At 47.8% G+C, this 12,650-nt stretch overlaps 1 protein-coding gene across 2 annotated transcripts; it reads right to left on the bottom strand.

The window, feature by feature from the left end:
- Nucleotides 1-1,715: 1,715 nt before the first annotated feature.
- Nucleotides 1,716-10,477, bottom strand: CENPA (centromere protein A). 2 transcript variants are annotated; one of them, XM_006743170.3, is made up of 5 exons: nucleotides 10,178-10,477; nucleotides 4,308-4,417; nucleotides 3,746-3,823; nucleotides 3,281-3,433; nucleotides 1,716-2,921 (listed from the first exon to the last, which is right to left on the bottom strand). In XM_006743170.3, exons 1-4 carry the CDS (start codon nucleotides 10,266-10,268, stop codon nucleotides 3,299-3,301), a joined length of 414 nt encoding a protein of 137 aa, XP_006743233.1. In that variant the 5' UTR covers nucleotides 10,269-10,477; the 3' UTR covers nucleotides 1,716-2,921; nucleotides 3,281-3,298. The 2 variants fall into 2 exon arrangements, with proteins under 2 accessions (XP_006743233.1, XP_081653203.1); XM_081797077.1 differs by having other exon boundaries at nucleotides 1,716-3,433; nucleotides 10,178-10,476.
- Nucleotides 10,478-12,650: the final 2,173 nt, after the last annotated feature.

A 12,650-nucleotide genomic window follows, 5' to 3' on the forward strand; every position in this document is an offset into this window, starting at 1 on the left:
AGGTACTGGGAGCGCCGAGTCCCTCTGCAACTAGGTGTGCACAAGCCGGGCTAATGGAGGGAGGACCGGTTGCACTGTTGAGGAGGCAGCTCCCCCGGTGCTCCTCTCCCAGCCCTCACTCACCGGGTGACTCTCTTCCCCATCCCAGCACAAGTCTGGATGCTTGGGGTTCGGGGCTCTGGTGTGGGATGGGGGGAAGCCAAGGAGAGTAAGGATGCAGTGGATTTTAAATATGGATTGCCTCAGCTCTCTTCCAGCCAGCAACTAGACCCAGCTAGGCCTCTCTCCTCCCTGCAGGCTGATGACTCTCCGAGGGCAGCCGGCTAGCAGAGAGAACGGGGCTCTCCAGCAAAGGGCCCAGGAGGCACTCCCCAGCTAGGCTCCCAGGCAAGTCCTGTCATGAGTGAGAGACCTGTCTGTACAGGAAAAGTATCAACTTGGAAAACACAGAGACCGTGTGGCAAAAACAAAAACCAGTAACAAAGAAATCCTAATAAATATCCTTAAAATGGCATTACACCCATGAGACTGGGGACGTGTGCAGATGATGTTTCTGTAGGCTCCAAGCTCCTTTCTCACCCTACAAGTTCTCTGTAACACAAGGGGGTTAGAAGGCGGCCAATCGTTTTCCCAGACTCTCCTGCAGCTGCTTCTGGTTAAGTTCTGCCAGTGGAAAATACTGGTGGGGCCTGGAAAGTGGGAAGAAAAAAGAGACATTTTCCTTTTGCGGTCTGGCAGGGCCTGTGGCAGCAGAAGCTGCAGAGGAGGGCCAGGGCATCCTTGGGGTCAGTGGTGGCGTCAGCAGGACTGGTTGGAGCAGGGCTGCCTGAGTTCCCGCTCAGTAGCAAGTGCGGCTCTAACAGGGTCCTGGCGGGGGTGGGGTGGGGTGGGGGTGGCACGCTTCCAGCAGAGCGGCCGTGGTGTGGGCTGCAGGCGCCGGAGGCTTCCTGATCTCTGGGTAGCATCCTCTCCCGTTTGCTCTTCCAGTCCTCCTGATATTAATTAAACAATCCCTTCCATTAAATTCTTTGTTTGAAATACCTAGGCTGGTTTCCGGTTTTTCTGAGTAAACACTGACGGACTGGGATACTGTAATAAAGAAACATTCCAAAGCTAAGAGTTCTTAGATATTAAAAAGGTGAAAGCAGAAATAAAAGATCAAATGGAAAGATAATGTGGATGGAATCATCCAGAAAAACAAGTGAGTTACTTATTCTCATGCTACCCTGTAAATTCCACCTGGTGGATCCTGCCTGGCATGTGGTATGTGTTGCATGTGTCCTGGGTAGTACAATTTAATTTACTAAAAAAAAATTTTTTTTAAAAAGTAGTCTCCCTGCCTGACTTGGGCCTTGAAGTCACAACCCCGAGGTCAAGAGCTGCATACTGTAGTGACTGAGCCAGCCAGGAGCCAGTGGTTAGTACAATTTTAAGAGAGCAGAGGTGTCAATTTAAAGAAAACTAAAGGCAGACTATAATTTTTTTTTTAAGATTTTATTTATTTGAGAGAGAGAGAGAAAGCACAAGCAGGGGGGTGGGGGTGGGGAAAGGGAGGAGGAGGCTCCCTGCTGAGCAGGGAGCCCGATGTGGGGCTCGATCCCAGGAACCTGAGATCATGAACTGAGCTGAAGGCAGACACTTAACCAACTGAAACACCAAGGCGCCCCAAGGCAGACTATAATCTTCTAATTAATAATACTGACAAGAACCTTAAATATATTCATCAGTAGATACACTTTATTCGAATGTCTGTATAAATAGGACTTGATGTTGAACAAGAAGAGGTTTTTCCAAAGGGTTAAAATTTATTCAACAAGAGAACTTGGTCCTTCCCTTCATTCGTCTTGGAACTTGGTCACCTGACACATCATTGTCAGAGGTTCACCCTCACTAATCATTTCCATCACATGCAAAGTCTAAAAGTCTTCCAGTGGCCCTTTCCATTTCTCTGGAAATCTCTTCAACTGCTTTCGGTTGCAACAGAAGGGCAAGGTTTTTATCCGCTCACACTCTCCTCCACTGGAGCCCAAAACACATCCCTCCATTCTCTTGTTTAAATGGTGGCTGCTTGCAACATGGCGTACAAATGGAGAACTGAACATGAACGCACCAAAAATGTAGCATGTCTACGTGCAGTAACTAACTTTGCTTTACAGTTTTTTCATCAAAGAAATAATCTTATTTTTTATTATCTCTCCACAAAGAAGTTCTAAAAACACCTGTAAAAACTTTGAAAAGGCACTTTAAAATCCCGGGATGAAAAATTCTAAAGTATAAATCATGATGTCGTCTATGATTTACAAATTTCTGAATGAGTTTGACAGGAATTTACTCAAAGGAACGAGAACATCAGGACTTAAAGATTTTCTATTTTAACCCCAGTTGAGTTTTTTAAAAAGCTACACAGTTGTTGGCAGGCACGGTCCCTGCCTCACTTGCTGCTGCCGCTCAGGTGAGCTTAACCGAAGGACAGATTTGTGGGCAGATGTTCCAGGCTCTTCTGTGCAACTGAACGAAGTGGTCGCCTTTTATTTTTTTCCCTTATGTTTCAAAGAAAAGTAAATATACGTATGGCAAAAAATGTAAGTGGTACAGGAAGATCTAAAATAATAAGCAAATATCCATTTTTTCCATAGCCCAGAAAGTCTGATGTCTTCAAAATCATTCAGCGGTCATGTGAATCATTTGCAAACTGAAGCGAATCTTGGAGTCTCATTATCTAAAAAGAATTCTCAGTCCTTTGGAATGCTGTTGATTTTCTCATATATTACCTCTGTTACAGAGGAAAGTCACACAGTTTTCTCCTTGAAAGAACCAATTACAAAAGCTGCATGCACCCTGCTCAGGGACAGTGAGTCCAGACGCCTCCTTACCCTCCACGGATCTGTTCCTGGCTCCAGACAGAGGCTCTGGTGTCATCCCTGAAAGTCAGGTATCACATTTACTACCAAGGCATTTTCAAAAGCAAAACTTCTCTTAATCACAATGAGTCATCTGGTCCTTGTAAAACAGAGGCTGAACTCTAACAGACTCATGTCGTCTGGACATTAGTAGATAGATAAATATTTTTATTTAACATTGTACAAAAGGGCAGGAGCCATAGAACCCCAAGCATTCAAGCTAAAACCAAGTCAGACCTTTCCTAGAGAACAAAGGGAAGGTGAGACAGCAAGGGACCACGGATGGAAATTCCTTCAGAGGAACTCCCATCGCAGGGATGAGAGGCTGGGGGCTTCTTTCCCAAAGGGCGCTCTCTCTGCGGCGGGCAGGAAAGGCTTACAGAGATGGGGGCAGGGGCTCAGCCAAGCCCTTCCTGAATGCCTCGGATCCTCCTGGCAAGCTGCACATCCTTCGGGAAGAGAGTAACGCGGCCGGCATGTAAGGACAGAAGATAGGCGTCCTCAAAGAGATGAACTAGAAATGCTTCTGCGGCCTGGGGGCAGAGAGACAAGTCCAAAGACTGACATACGACGGGGCATGGGCTGCTTTGTTCTCGGAGCCCCGCTGCCCTTGGTCTCTGAGGGCTCCCAGCACTGTCTGAAACGCTGCCCACAGAATGAGGGTGGACTGTGCCTGGGAATTCTGCTACCACCACACAAGGATCCGGCCTCCAAACACCGGGTGTTCCTTGATGCTGTCTTTAAAGAGGCAAGAGTCAGTGTGTGGCATGCCTCAGTCAGCCCTGTGGAATTCCAGAATGCCTTTCCCCTGTCCCCACCCAACCGTACCTGGGCCCCCTTCTTACCTCTTGTAGGGCCAACAGGGCCTGGGCTTGCCAAGAGAAGTCCACACCGCGAGTGAATGTAACGCATATCTCTCTTGCCTGTGAAGGAGGGGCATGGGGAGCAAGGAGTAGATAGTAAAAGAAGAGAGATTCAAGGGGAAGATTCTCTCCATGAGTTTCTATGAATCTTCATTTCTGTGATACCTTTGTGGCCCTTAATCTTAGGACCTAACTAGTAGCTGGTGTCAACTCCTGGGAGCTGTGGAATTGGCATCAGTCCTATTAGTGGTGGGGAGAGGAGGAAGGGTATCTCTCAGGGTAGGAAGGGAGTTCAAAGCATGGATGGATGAGAGAGTTCCTATTTATATAATCAAAGGGCACAGTTTCAGAGGTGGTGGGGGTTAGAAATTAATTCCATAAAGAACCAGAGGTGCCTTCAGTGGGCTCATGGTTTCCAAAGATGAAGAGTCCTCTTCCAGGTTAGAGAAGAGGTTCCCTTAGCCATTCAGGCAAGAGATGAATGGGTCCCCACTACCTGGGAGATTTAAAGAAAGGAGGCAGCATGGGGGTTGGTGGAGCTCACCAGGCGGCTGAAGGGGCTCTTCCTTATCAACAGGGCTGTGCTCTTCTGAAGGGTTCGGATCTCCTTCAGAACCCGGGATCTCCGGGGACCACGCTGACGGGAGGGAGTGCCTGGGCAAAAGAGTTGTGTCAGCAAGGGTCGTGGTCAGTAATGGTGCCTCTCAGCATGGCTGCGACAGGCAGACTGTCAGATCACTAGTTTACCATTTACTCTGATTATCTTCAGCAACTGGAGAACAGTGGATAGATGCTACATAAATATTTGTTAAATGAATGAGTGATCCTCTGAGGATCTTATCCTCAATAAAAATCCTTTGAGGGTATTATCTTAAATGCCAACTCTTCCATGAAGCCTTTCCTGATTCCCACCCCTCCTCTGAGCCCTGCAGTACTTTGGTCATTTCTTTTATCTTTCCCATCTAGATTGGAAACTCAGTTATTTTACGTTGTCTTTTTTTTTTTTTTTAAGAGCTAGAAGGAATCTGAGAGGTTCTCTAGCACAATTCCCTGTCTCAGTTATCCTGAGGCCCAAAGAGGTGAAGACAATTGGCCAGAGCTTATTTGTGGCCAAGAAGGGACCTCAGATGTGGCATAACTCGGTCCCTGTGTTGGGCCATTGGGCTATGGAGCCAGAGCCTTTGGCTCAAAGACCAGTTCCAACAACAAAAAAGAAAAAAAAATCTTAAAAATATTCCCAAAAGTAGAGGTCAAAAAAGCCAAACTCTCTGATTTGAAATTAAAAACACAAGAATCCAAAAAAAAAAACCCAACCAACCAACCAAACAAAAAACTTCTAACTCTTGTGTTGAAGAGGAAACTTAATTGACATTAGACTATTTAGAAGTGAATCAAAAGTCTACATCTCAAAACTTATGAGCTATAGCTAAATAGTACTAGAAGAAAACGCACAGGCTCAAGATTGAAAAGGCAGCTGAGCTCAGTATTCAACTCAAGTGTTAGGAAGAGAATTATTAAAATACACCAAAAGAAGATAACCAAATGTTCAAGATAGTAAAATAAATTAATGGAAAAGAGAGTAAAACAAAACACAACAAAAAACAGTACGATCGTTAGATAAATAAAACCAAGGAACAACAAAAATCAGTAAACCGCTCAGCTGAACAAAGAATAAAAAGAGAACAAACCTCCATGAAAACTAACACTTTTTTAAATAGGATTATTTATTTATTTATTTGACAGAGAGAGAGAGAGAGAGCACAAGCAGGGGGAGCAGCAGGCAGAGGGAGAGGGAGAAGCAGGCTCCCCACGGAGCAGGGAGCCCGACGCGGGGCTCGATCCCAGGACCCTGAGATCATGACCTGAGCCGAAGGCAGACGCCTAACCGGCTGAGTCACCCAGGTGCCCCAAAAACTAACATTTTGAAGGGGAAAATTAGCTTCAGAAATTTTACTCAAGGTCCAACTGAGGAAAGAGAAGCCACACCAAGTAGTAAATCCACAGGAGGGATTTAATAGTGACCTAATTACAAAGTGTTAGAAGAGCTGCATGAGCAAATGGGGCCAGTGAGGCAATCCAGAGCCGCCCGTGCCACGCAGCGGGCACTGGAGATGTTATCTCTGGGTGGGGAACGCGGGCCAGAGATCAGGGGACCGGTGACACTTAGGAGGGAAGCCCCACACTCAGGAGTCAGGCTCCTGGCATCTGCCTCCCCTGCCACTGGTCCACAATCCACACTCACTTGGAGGCAGCCTTTAATAGACAGACACAGCAGTCACAGACAATGGAAAGATGAACACAACCAAATCTCACCAATGTGAGAAGGACAACACTATGAAAGGAAGGAACCAAACTCAACAAACAAAATAATCAATACTGGAGGAATCTGAGTTAACAGAGAAAAAAGAGACTTGGAGAGAAATATGCCTAATGGCCTCAGAGGTGTAAGAGAAGACCTGAAATCCGGCCCCGGAACAAGTGGTTATGAAAAGTAACCAAGTAGAGAGATCATGGGAAAGAACTGGGGTTAGATACTCAATTGTTGGGTCTTGCAGTGCCAACATTTGGAGTTGGGATTTAATCCCAAAGTAATGGGAAGCTATGGGAGAGTTTTCTTTTCTTTTCTTTTCTTTTTTTAAAAGATTTTATTTATTTATTTGACAGAGAGAGACACAGCGAGAGAGGGAACACAAGCAGGGGGAGTGGGAGAGGGAGAAGCAGGCTTCCCGCGGAGCAGGGAGCCCGATGTGGGGCTCGATCCCAGGACTCTGGGATCATGACCTGAGCCGAAGGCAGACGCTTAACGACTGAGCCACCCAGGCACCCCTATGGGAGAGTTTTAAGCAAGACAGAGAAGTGATCCACTTACATTTTATTTATTAATTTTTTAAAGATTTACTTATTGGGGCACCTGGGTGGCTCAGTCGGTTAAGAGTCTGACTTTAGCTCAGGTCATGATCTCAGGGTCCTGAGAATCTGCTTGTCCCTCTCCCTCTCTCTCTGCTCCTCCCCCTGCTCATGCTCTATTTATTTGAGAGAGAGAGGAGAGCATGAGCAGGGGGAGGGGCAGAGGGAGAGAGAACCTCAAGCCGACTCCACGCTGAGCGCAGAGCCCACCCACCATGGTGCTTGCTCTCACAAGCTTGAGATCAAGACCTGAGTGGAAACCAAGAGTCAGACGCTCAACCAACTGTGCCACCCAGGCGCCCCGATCTATTGACATTTTATTTTATTTATTTATTTTTAAAGATTTTATTTATTTACCTGACAGAAACACAAAAGGATTTTATTTGAGAGACAGAGAACGAGAGAGAGAGAGCAGGAAGGGGGGAGGGTCAGAGGGAGAAGCAGGCTCCCTGCTGAGCACGGAGCCCGACGCGGGACTCGATCCTGCGACTCCAGGATCACGACCTGAGCCGAGGGCAGTCGCTTAACCGACTGCGCCACTCAGGCCCCCCTCTATTGACGTTTTAACGATGAGTCCAGCTGCGGTGAGGGACGAGAGTGCAAGAAGAGGAGCAGCCAGGTTAGGGCACTGGTGGCTGGGACTAGCAGGTGGGAGTAGAGCTGACAAGTGGTGTGATGAAGGATGTGACTTGGAGGTAGAACGGCCCGAAGGTACTTGTGTTTGGGGATAAGAGAAGGTCTCCCAGGTTTCTGGCTTACACAACTAGGGGATGCTTGTGCCATTTCCTGAAATGGGGAAAACTGCAGCTGACAAGACTGGAAGGGAGTAATCAAGAGTTTGGTTTTAGACATGTTCCACTGACAAACCCAGGGCCTGCATGTGGAAAGGCAGCTGGGTATGGGGATCTGGAGTCAGAGGAGAGATCTGGGCTAGAGATATAAACATGAACGTGGTCGATGTAGGAGTGGTATGCAGAGCCCTGGGAGTGGATGGGACCACTTGGGGAAGGAAAGAAAGGGGAAGGACAGCAAGGAGTCCAGCATCAAGTTGTTATGGAGAGGTGCCACGGGCAGTAAGGAACGCTAGGCAGGAACGGCAGAGTGGGTGCCAAGGGGACAGTGTTTCTAGGAGAAAGCGGCCCCCTGTGTCAAATGCTTCTCAGAGCAAGAGAAGGACACACACGTGTCTACTGGATTTAGCAACACTAAAGTAGCTGGCGACCTTGACAAGAGTACCTCACGTGCACCAGAAGGAGGGGAAGCAGTTGTGGGGAGGCAGACTGGAATGGGTTCCGGGGTGCCTGGGAAGAGGGGAAACACACACGTGCGAAGTCTTAAGTCATCTTAAGTCTGGCCGTTTACAAAAAGGTGGCTATGAAAGGCACTAGAGAGAAATGGGGACTAGGAGAGACAGAGGTGTGGGGACAGGGAACACCCCTGCTCTTTTTCTTTAGATCAGAAAGAGCAGAGCACATTTGTGGAATGCCAATGTAAGGAGTATGAATTTAATTCTAAGTGCAGGTGGAAAGGCTAACAGAAAGCCCAGCAAAGGTGAGAGAAAAATATGACCAAGAGCCCATGTAGCAGGAGTGGCTTTTGATACAAAGGGGAGACCGGGGTTCTCTGTTGTGAGAAGATAAGGGGAATGCAGTCTGGAGGCTTGTTTCCTCAGTGAAGCAGACATGCAACAAGGTCATCATCGGCTGAGAGTGAGTTGGGGGGCTGGAGTTGTAGGAATTTGAAGAAAAAGGTATGGAATAGTCAATGGGGAGAATGGAAAAGCAGGACTGCCAGGACCTGCTGAGTGTCCATTTGAGATAAAACATTTAATTTAACAAGGAGCACAAGCAAAAGCAAAGCAACAGCAAACAACATACTTAACAGTATTTGTGTTAAAAATAGAAATGCGGGGGGGGCGGGCACCTGGGTGGCTCAGTCGGTTAAGCGTGGGACTCTTGATTTCAGCTCAAGTCTTGATCTCAGGGTCGTGAGTTCAAGCCCCAGGCTGGGCTCCACTCTGGGCGTGGAGCCTACTTAAAAAAAAAAAAAGAAAAGAAAAGAAAGAAAAAAGAAACAGGACAAGGATGGCCAAAACACTGCTCTTATTTCAATACTAATCTCAGGACTTCATTAATAAAATACACTAGGAAATAAAATATATAAAAGTGAAAAAGAAGATTCAAAAGTCCTTATTTGCAGGGGCGCCTTGATGGCTCAGTCGGGTAAGTGTCTTGTCTGCCTTTGGCTCAGGTCATGATCTAGGGATCCTCGGATGAAGCCTGCTCAGTGGGGAGTCTGCTCCCTCTCTGCTCCCTCTCCCTCTGCCGCTCCCCCTGCTTGTGCTCTCTCTCTGTGTCAAATAAATAAATCTTAAAAAAAAAAAAGAAAAAAAGTCCTTATTTGCAGACAATAACCTACTCAATCATTTCAATCAAAGCAACTGAACAATAGAATTAACAAGAGAATTCAGCAAGTTGGCTGGATGCAAAGGTTATTAAGGTTCAGGAAAGGGGCGCCTGGGTGGCTCAGTTGGTTGAGCATCTGCCTTCGGCTCAGGTCATGATCCTGGGGTCCTGGGATCGAGCCCCAGGTCGGGCTCCCTGCTCAGCAGGGAGTCTGCTTCTCCCTCTCCCTCTGCTGCTCCCCCTGCTCGTGTTCTCTCTGTGTCTCTCTGTCAAATAAATAAATAAAATCTTAAAAAAAAAAAAAATTTAAAGTTCAGGAAAGAAAATAACCCATAATACACTTTCTTCACCCTGCTCTTAACTACGGAGCAGGAGACAAGTAAAGCAGCTGCTGCCCCAAGGTACAGTTCTTGCTCCGTGGGTCTCCCATCCACCAGACCACAGGACCACAGACCTGTCTTCTTTCACGGCCCAAAACCTCAGGAAGGGAACAAGGTGAGAGCACTCTACTTAATGCCCAACAACGCCACTACTGAAGAAACACACACACGCATAAGGACACCTGGAAGGGCACCTTCCAGAAGTAGAATTGTTTGAAATTGTCCCAAAAAGCAGCCGATAATTTTGCAATTTAGAAAAAGCACAAACACTTAAAAATCCTGACTGCTGGAGCAAGCTGTGTGACCTTGTTCAAGTTACCGGGCCTGTCTGTGCATCAGTTTCCTCATCTGTAAAATGGGCACAATGTAAAGTTGGGATAATTCACGCAAGGAGTTGAACACAATGCCTGGTTAGTGGCAATTACTCAAATGCGAGCTGTAGCAAGAATTAGTATTAGGAGCCAGGCCGCCTGGGCCATCCTTTCTCCTCCTCTGAACTGCTTTTCCCAGGCCCTTGCGGGCCCTGGAACTTGGGCCGGGCCCGAGCAGGTGCACCCGCAGCAGGGCTGTGCCCGCCCGTAGGGGAGCGCCAGCCGGAAGTCGGGAGATTCGGACCCGGGCTCCGCAAGCGAGCTCGGTTTTCTGGTCTGTGAAATGGGCAAGCGGATCACAGCCAGGCTGCAAGGCGGCCGGCTCGAGGGCAAGGGGCCGCGGCCGGTTACCTAAGGGGCCCCGCCGGGGGGGGCCGGGGGCCGGGCTCACGGTGCGCCTCCTCGGGACTTCGGGCTTGCGGGTCCGGCGGCGCGGGCCCATGCCGGGCGCGGAGGGTGGCGGCCCCGCGGCTTCTTCTCGGCCTTCGGGGTCCGGGGACAGAGGCTGGCGTCCGGGGAGAAGCCCGGGAACGTCCCGGCCGCGTGCCCCGACCAGGTGAGTGCTCCGGCCACCCCCCGCGCCGCCGCGGTTCCAGGGCCCGCGCTGCCACTTCACTGGCGGCGTTTTTTAAACGAATTCAGCAACTCCCAGTGGCTGCCTCTGGAACGCCCCTGGCGCAGAGCGACTGCGGGGAGGGCCAATGAGAGCACAGGCCGGAAGGCTAGCGGCGCGCAGCGATAGGAGGAGAGAGCGGGGACGTGACGGATCGACGGTAGGAATCAGCCAATGGGAACCTGGAGAAGTTAAAGGAGGCGGGAACTGCTGCCCTCTGCTTGCTGGGGCGGGTGCTCAGTTCTAAGAGATCGGACCCTCGTCCTCGGGCGCCCTGTGGCTGGCAATAGAAAGCTCTACCGTGAAGATGTAGTTAGTGCGTTTGCAGAACGCGTTTCTCAAGAGAAATCACTTTATTCAAACATTTTGTGTTTTGGCCTATTAACCCGAAAGTGGTTTTTAAAGATGAGGAGACAGACCCACAGAGAATGGGACAACCCCTTGTCGCCCCTGTGACCCTCCCAGGAACACCCCACGAATATGGCTCAGAAGCCAGTTTACCTGCATGAACGTTATTGATGACTGGGGTCGTGGGACAGCCAGGATATGACCATGTCTTGGATCACACTCTCCAGCACTGCAATAGAATCCTCCTAGGGAAACGACCCCTTCCCTTCATGTTGGAGATAATACGCCTTCCGGCCAAATGTACATCTGGATAGTTAGAATAAAGGAGATTTTATTTTCTACACTTTGTTTTCTTGCATTTTCTAAATGTTCTCCAGTTAACATGTATTGTAATCAGGGAAAATGTCATTATGAAATCAGTGATTTCATGGAACCCTTGTTCACTGGTGCAGCCAGAGTGGAAAATAGTATGTTGATCAGCCAAAAAACTTAAATGTAGAATTACCATATGATCCAGCAATTCCACTTCTGGGTATACACTCAAAAGAATTAAAAGCAGGGACTTGAACGGGTATTTGCTCACAGCAATGTTATTCACAACAGCCCAATATGTCCAAATGGATGAATAAACAAAATGTAGTGCATACATACAATGAGATAGTATTCAGCCTTAAAAAGAAAGTAAATTCTGACATATGTTACAACATGAATAAACCTTGAAGGCATTGTGGTAAGCAAAACACAAGAGACACAAAAGGAGAACTATTGCATGATTCCACTTACATTAGGTACCTAGAGTAGTCAAATTCATAGAAAGTAGGATAGTGGTTGTCAGGGGCTCACGGGAAAGGAGGAATGGGGAGTAGTGTTGAATGGGTACAGAGTTGCAGTTTGGGAAGATAAAAAAGTTCTAGGGTTGGATGGTGGGGACCGCTGCACAACAAGGAGAATTTAATGCCACTGAACACTTCATAATGGTCAAAATGATGTTTTGTTGTGTGTATTTTACGAGTTTTAAAATGAGGGAAAAAAGGGCAAAGGAAGGCAGGAAAGAAAAGGGAAGCAGCTGTAGTTGGGGACACTCCGTGGGTCCACTGTGATGGAAGATGGGGTGAGCAGTCTGGTCCAGAAGACCCGCTCTTTGGTGATGGCTTATGCAATAGAAGATCTGACAGCCAAGGGCTCTAAAATTAAGTCCACTCCTTGAATGGCTCTTGCATTCATTCACCATTTCTCTAGTTCAGACTCTAATTAATTAAACGTTGTTTCACTGGTCTCTGCCTTTAGTGATCTTTCCAAACAGCAATTTGGATCACATCACTCCCTTGCTTAAAACTCCCCCAGGGTACTCTACTGTCTACAGACAGAGTTCTCATGCCTCAGCAAAATCTAAAAGGTACAGCACCACCTGGGCGCCTGTCCACCTCTCTGACCTTGTCTCTGGCCACTTTTAGCACTGCATGCTTACTGGCATACCTGTCTACTTCCCTGCAGTTCTTGAATACATCACTTACATGTTTCCGTGCTTTTTTACAAGCTGCTCCTTCCTCCTGGAGGAAGTCTCCCCGGGGACTCTTGCCCAGTCTTTAACACCCAGCTCAAGTGGAGCTCTCTGGTTCTAGGCTGAGTTAGCTGATCGCTCCTGTACAGCTTCCTTTGTATCTCATACAAAGGCCTCTTGTGCACATCACACTGTGCTGGCATTCTTTCTTTACACATTTGTCTCCTGTTTTTCTTTGACAGATCCACAGCCCTTGGAGCACATCCATTCCCAATACAGTTGGCTAAATTCTGAGATAGTAATCCTTTACTGAAGATTTTTTGACAAGTGTTCCTAATGAAGATGGGTGATTTATAAACTTT

This window comes from Leptonychotes weddellii, chromosome 10 (assembly GCF_054177405.1).
Source record: "Leptonychotes weddellii isolate Sample4059 chromosome 10, ASM5417740v2, whole genome shotgun sequence".
NCBI classification, from domain to species: domain Eukaryota; kingdom Metazoa; phylum Chordata; class Mammalia; order Carnivora; family Phocidae; genus Leptonychotes; species Leptonychotes weddellii.